At 33.5% G+C, this 7,099-nt stretch overlaps 1 protein-coding gene across 1 annotated transcript in view; it reads right to left on the minus strand.

Annotated features, from left to right (window-relative positions):
- Positions 1 to 6,536: 6,536 nt before the first annotated feature.
- LOC111396748 (AT-hook motif nuclear-localized protein 25-like) overlaps positions 6,537 to 7,099 on the minus strand; it is a 3,477-nt gene continuing 2,914 nt past the window's right edge. Inside the window, exon 2 of the mRNA XM_023023250.1 lies at positions 6,537 to 7,099. This exon is cut by the window's right edge and continues 10 nt beyond it. Coding sequence (XP_022879018.1) covers positions 6,974 to 7,099 — 126 coding nt within the window. The 3' untranslated portion in view covers positions 6,537 to 6,973.

Raw genomic sequence — 7,099 nt, forward strand, 5'->3', positions numbered from 1 at the left:
AATTAATTCCATGCAAATATATCTTGATGATGTGGAATAATACTATTAGGGCTAAATGCATGTTTTCCCTTTTAATTAATATAGCATTTGCAGCTTGTATTATATTAATAACTTTTTAGTGATACTATCAGAATATTAATGTTCGGCAACCACTATCCCATAGGAGATTTAAGTAATTAGTAAGACATTCACTACTTATTAATTTTTTAACATGATCCTACTGTAAATTAATTATCATTTTACTTGACCTAGTCCAATACAATTAAAGTTGTACTAATGTCAATTTTGGTACTCATAATTGGAAATATCCCTTTTTTTAATTTTTATTATTTTTTTAATTTTTATGTCTCTGCAGCAGTTTGCGGAGGTTCTTGATGAAAAACGTACGACTTATAATTGGTTATACTTCTACGTGATATATGATGAAGATGATGAAACTGCTCTTTAATTTCTAAACAAATGGCCACAGAATATTACTACCAAAGCCTCACACATTGAAGTGTGTGCCAGTATGCAAATCACGAGTAGTTGATGATCTTCAATGGCAAAATCATTTGTTGTCAAAACATGTTTAGAACCAACCGAACGTCATGGTTTATCTCAAATGTAATTGTTGGGCTTTGATATTCAATAAATCAGGGTGATGATTTAAAATAGATGCCGGATAATTTATCGATACCATAGACTTGGCTCGACCCGAAAACAAACTATACTTTTGGATGGCCCAAGTTGGAGTTGGACTTAATGGTTGGAGGTGATATTGGATAGTTAGCTCATTTGCCTTGTTATTAAGTTGGTCCATTTAAGTGGAGGTATTGGCCTAACTTACCATATAACCTAAATTGATGTTATAAATGCAACCTATTCTCCCATCTCTCTATGTTTGTGTGTGTGAAGTTTGCAAGAGAGGAAGAAACGAGACAGCCTTCCATAAGGGAGTTGAGAGCTTTGCTTGATGAGTTATTGGTGTCTTCCTTCTTTCTGTTTGTGAGCCTCTTTTGTGAGTATAATGGAGTAATTGACTATTTCTTCTACTCAATTTGTGAGTGCCACATTCACCATTCCCTATGTGGGATAAATATATTAATTGTGGATTAGAGATGTTTGGATTGGTTGTTCGTATAGAAAGGTAACATAAAACTGGACCTGAAAATCATCGAATTGAAGATCTTTTAGCGGGCTTCCAAAATAATTACTATCAAAGCTCATAGATGTTGGATTTTCGACAAAAATCTGATGAGAAATAGTCCCATAAATTAGCATAATCGAGCAGAAACAGAAAAAAAAAATCAGCCTAGTTTCTTCGGACCTAAAACTCATTTTCTAGTCAAACCTGAAGGAGTTTGTTGAAATGGAGGCCAGATTCATGCTGTGCAGGTGGAGGCACGACTGGTTAATTGGCGTGTGAGGTGGTTCGGTAGCACATGGTGACGATGCGTGGTCACTTTGATGACGCGCCTGTAAGTGTGAAGGTGGTTTTTCGGCTACGATTTCTGTAGATGGATTGTTCCTAGAGGCATGGTGGACCTGTGGTGGTGTTCAATTTTTGTTTTGGGTAAACTTATAGTTCTAGATAGTTTTGCCTTTTGTGCGTTTGGGGTTCGATTTTTGCTTGATCATTTGTCGCAGTTGCTAGAGGCTTTAGGGCAAATAGTGGTGGTCTTAAAATGGTAAATTCACATCTTTTATTATTTACGGATTGTAAATTGGTCCGCTCTAGTAAATTAACTTATCATGTTTTAAATTCCAGTATTAGAGAGTCATCGTGTAAGAGTGATATTAGGATTGTGGTTATCTAACCATTGCTTGTACTAAAAATTTAGGAATTATTTGCCCTATTTGAAGTGTCAAATTTAATGCAAAGTTGATTATTGATTTTGTTTTTTAATTGTTATTAAGTCATTGTGTGAAAAATTGAATTTTTGTTGGCATACTTTCGTGTTGTATTAATTATTCAATTAGAACACCTGGACTTGACCCTTTAACCATTTCCTTCCCACTGATATCTCAAATCTCACGAGACCTTAAGAATTTAGAACGACGTATACTGTAACCTTAAGATTACTTTGTATAACCTAATTGTGTATTTTGGAGGTGGGGTTCTGTTTTCAAAAATGACTCAAATTTTGAAATGGATATTTTCAATGGAAAATGAGATTTTTTAATTTGACAACAAAAAAAAGAAGCGAATTTTGGTTCAATAAAAAGTTTCTATTGATAGCAATTTTTCAAAAATTGTTAAAAGAACAAAAAGAAGAATCTAACGAACTTGCTTACATTTCAATTATTTTACACTTTCAGATTTTGTTTTGAAAAAAAGTTGATAAACTTAATACATAAAAGAATTTTGGAGAAAAATGGAGGATCTATATTTGTTTAAGTTTACTCCTAATAAGTTGTACTTCTCGAAAGCTTTTTTTAAAAAATGGATACTTCAAATGATTTTGATGACAATTTGAATGTTTTTAACAAGTTTGTTTCAGACATTGTTAATTGTAATGAAAAAGTGTCTAAAACCTATAAGGCCATTATTTTGCTTAATTCTAGACTTGAATCATATAAGGAGGTTAAGAATATAATTAAGTATAGTAGGGATATTTTAACACCCGAAATCTTCATAAATTCCCGTAGGAGTAAGGAGATGAAAATTAAGGCTGACAAAGACGATAAGAGGAGTGGTAAATTACATAGGATGAGCAATAAAATGAAGTTTAAGCAAACAAGTTCAGATAGAGCTCAAGACAGTAGCGACTTGAGTGATGAGCATCGTAAGAAAGGGGCAAGAGTTAGGACAAATCTAGTGATAAGAGGTGTTATAGCTGTGTAAGATGAGAGGTGAGACGAATCTGGCTATAGGTTCTAGTGATGACCCTAGTGATATTTATTGAGAGTAAACCTAGTTATTGCATATGCATCGGTTTGTAATTTTTCTGCATGTGTATTATTGCTTATATCTGCTGCATAGTTAAATGTTACGTTTCAATATGTTTGATATGTGAATTTGCATAAATTTGAAAGTAATTTGATTTTTTGGTGTAATGTGTTTGCATACATAGTATGTTGGCATGCATTAACAATAAGTGTGATGTGTGTCTTTTGGTAATGTGGAGTATAGATGCTTGAATATGCATTGGTGATATACACCGCGATGTGGAGAGTGACATTTGAATCACAAGTGGAGAGGTGATAAAAATGTTTGAAATTCTCTATCTATGAAAGACTTTGTATAGATGGACTGTGAGAGTGACACTTCTATTATTTCTATTAGGCGAAGACCCATTATTCACTCAAGTTAAGAAAATTGAGGTAGTGATAGAGGATTATCCCATAGACTTATGATCTATTGTGTTTAATAATTAGACATGAGTTAGTGGTCAGCCTAGTGAGCAATGAGAGAATATATATATTCTCGGGGTGTGAGCAACATGGAATGAGATACGGTAAGTGTGGTGAGATCATTTTGTGGGGTCATTTATGCATTTATTGTATATGTGTTTTACCATTTGATTGATTAACTTAGATTAGTCTGAGATTCTTTTTGAACATGTTTGAAAAGATTTGTATGTTATTTTATATTATATTTTCATCAAATGTTTATATGCTCTTAATTGATTATTTGGTTCTACTTGGGTGTTTCTTGACCTTATCCTTGGAGCAGGTATAGTATATATTTCGGGTCCGAAACACGGCCAATGTTATTTGGTTGCCTTGATTATGCAAGTATAAATTTTACGTTTTGTTTGCTTGCAATTGATTGGATATGAAGGTGGAGATTTATTGGATTTCGATATCCATTAGATTTGGGCGATTTAAAACAGATGTGATATAATTTATCGACACCATAGACTTGGCTCGATCCAGAAACCACCAATGCTTTTGTATGTCTCAAGTTGGAGTTGGATTTAGTGGCTGGAGTTGATATTGGATTGTTAACCCATTTCCCTTGTTATTATATTGGCCCAACTTACCATACAACCTAAATTGATGTTATATATGCAACCTATTCTCCCAGCCGTGTCTCGTGTTTGTGTAGTTTGCAAGAGGGGAAAGAAACGAGAGGCAGCCATCCACATGGCAATTGAGAGCTTTACTTGGTGAGTTATTGGTGTCTTCCTTCTTCTCTCCCTTTGTGACATTGCAAATCACCACCACCATCATCCTTTGTGGCTGAGGCAATCAAAGTGAAGGAAGGGTGTGGGTCGAGCCAAGGTCTGGTGGTGTTCATTTGATGATTATTCTGAATCCGAATTCTAAATTTCTTGAAGCTTCTGCTCAACAGTAAGAGCGAATTCTTACCAAACAAATGACCTGGATTCGAGTCTTCTTATGGGAGAGACATGAAATCCTTTAATCCTTCATAAATAAAAAAAAAAAAAAAAATAAAGTAAATTACTAAAAAAAAAAAATGATAACAAGATTTTACTGTCCGCAACAGCCCAGTTTATTTGTCATCAGAAAGACTTTTTGCCGCATTGAGAGCAGAAAACTCCAGTAAAATTCTAGTTTTCTAGTGATTCTTAATACCTAACGTTGCAAGGTTTATCTTAAATTATATAGGCAAGTTAAGACTACAATGGAACTTCAATAAAAACTAATCACGGAAATCAGGGAATATAGAGACTAACCTAGAACATATTTGTAGAAAATCAAACAAGGGTCCTTACAATCCATAATATCCTGTCCCAAAAAAGTTAGTATGCTGCATAAAGTTTCACCATCTCTGTCAATTTTTCAAGAAATTACTATAGAAATACCCTTTATCTGGTATACGGATAAGAACGAAAATTAATACCGATATTCTTTCAAAATAAGTGGTAGAGATGGCCTCAGTCATTAGATCTTGTTTTTTCCTCTATATGTTGTCTGCACTTATTGCCCCCACGGTTGCATGTTTACTAGGAGATGATGTAAAATCAACCAAAAAAACAAGAAATCAAGAATCAAACAAATAAATGGTTAAAAAAGTTCAGTGCATGTGGTAAACTGGAAATTTAGCAGAAGCCCTTCTGAGGAAATATGTACTTCCAGTATGCATCTTGTTGCTTGCTGAATTGACATAAAACAGAAAAGCAATTATTGAAAACTGCTAAAATTGTTTTCATTTTTTCTTATTAAGGAAGCTTTTTTTTTTGAAGAAAATGGAAAGATGCTTATGACAAAGTTCCAAGAAACATGTTCCATCTTTTCTTTTTCAACTTTCAACTTTCAACGATTCAAAGTTGAAATTTCCGACATTTTGCTCTACGCAAGTGATTCTCTTTTTAGGTTAATTTTTTGTACAGGGAAATGTGCTTCCTTCTTTTTGCCTATATTAGGGAAGAATAGTTGGGACTGTAGAATCCCTTTTTGCTTTATCCAAAGCTTGAGGCATAAGTTCATTTTACCTTAATTCCAGGAGTGTAACCCCCTCAAGCTACTATAGTGGTTAGATATTATTGGTCAAGCAATTAATGTAACTCTTGTGATGTACAACAATTATTAGGAAATAATTGGGTTACAATTGTATGTATGAGTGCTACAGATGGTCTGATGAGATGAATGAAAATGATTGATACAAGAGCTCCTCTAAGTGTCTCGATCGGTGGAGCGAGTTTGGAATGAATTTTCAACGTGCTTGGAGAGCATGTTGATAATTTAGGTCTTGTAGATACTCGTACATCTCCTATTCATAGATATGAACTATTCTTTATACAGTTAGACATAAAATTATCTATTTTCGAAACAGGAATTAAAGTAGTAGAAGAGTTGCTGGTTTTCAACTAGGGTTTTGTTTATTTCTTTGGTTTCTTGAACAGAGAAACCTGTCTTCTTGAATAACTACATTCCAAGTAGATCAAACTATTTCTTGTCAAAGTTCTGATATATGTACAATTTTTATAAATAGTTGATGGAGAAAATTGAGCTTGGACATATGCTTGTTATACCCAGTCACAACTCAAGCTGTGTGAATATTTAATTATTCCTTCAATATTAGTCTCAAGTTCATCTATCATTCAGGGCATACAGTAGTAGAGTTGTGTATGGCTAGTTGGCTGATATACTTCGCTTACTGATGGTTTGAACAATATATCTTCTTAATGGAGTCAAATCAGCTATAGATCCATATTTTCTCTCAAATCATCCTCCTTTTAAATCAACAGCAACTTGCATGGCAGCCTAGTTCTGTAAATTTTATGTAATCTTTTTTCTTTTATTTTGTGTCTATCCCATATAAAATTTAAGATAAGATGCATGACCTCACAAACTGAATGAGAACATAAAGAACAAAACAAAGTTTACCACTAATTAATGCCTAATCAAACCTTTATTCCTAATTGGTTCACCAATTCTTTAAATTAAACAGACTAAGAGATAATATAGAAATCTTAATATTCTTTTTCTTGAAGAAAGTTCTAATGTTCTCGCGATTTCATGGATATTAGTCTACAGAAATAACCAGAATTGCAATACATTTGCTGGGAGTGAATAAGTCCTTGTATATAATTCCAAAGCAAAAGGTAATGAATTCTGATAAAATGATAATGAACAAATTAAGATGATTAATCATATAAAAATTCTAGTAAATGGAGCATAAAACATGCAAATGCTAGTTCTCATACAAATTTGCAAAGGGAAACTCAAGCAATCCTGCTAAATATTCATACTAGCACATTGAAGACTACAACCAAACCAAATTTAAACTTAAGGATAAGCATAGTTTAAAAAAATTCCAAGCAATATAATGAGTACATGAAGTTGAACCTACTCACCTTACAAATATATATGATTTAAATTCATCTGATCTACTCCACTTGATCAAGATTTTGATAAAATTCAGCAAAATTTCTTGGTTTTGCTTCCTCCAGATTCAAGATATTACCAATTTTGTTCACTCTTAGCTATATTACCAATGCTATTTTTGGACATTTATCCAACTTTGATTATCCCATTTACCATCAACTCGAAAAAATTTCAAGCCAAGAAATGGTAACTTTTAAAATGGTGGCCTTGCAGAACTTCCGCCCCATCCGAACAAATCAGCTGAAAAGGCATAATTTGGGGGCTCATTTCCGCCTGAATTCAAGAAAGCCCCACCACCACCACCACCACCACCACCACC

The sequence above is a fragment of the Olea europaea genome, chromosome 7 (genome assembly GCF_002742605.1).
Source record: "Olea europaea var. sylvestris chromosome 7, O_europaea_v1, whole genome shotgun sequence".
In the NCBI taxonomy this organism is placed as follows: Eukaryota; Viridiplantae; Streptophyta; class Magnoliopsida; order Lamiales; family Oleaceae; genus Olea; species Olea europaea.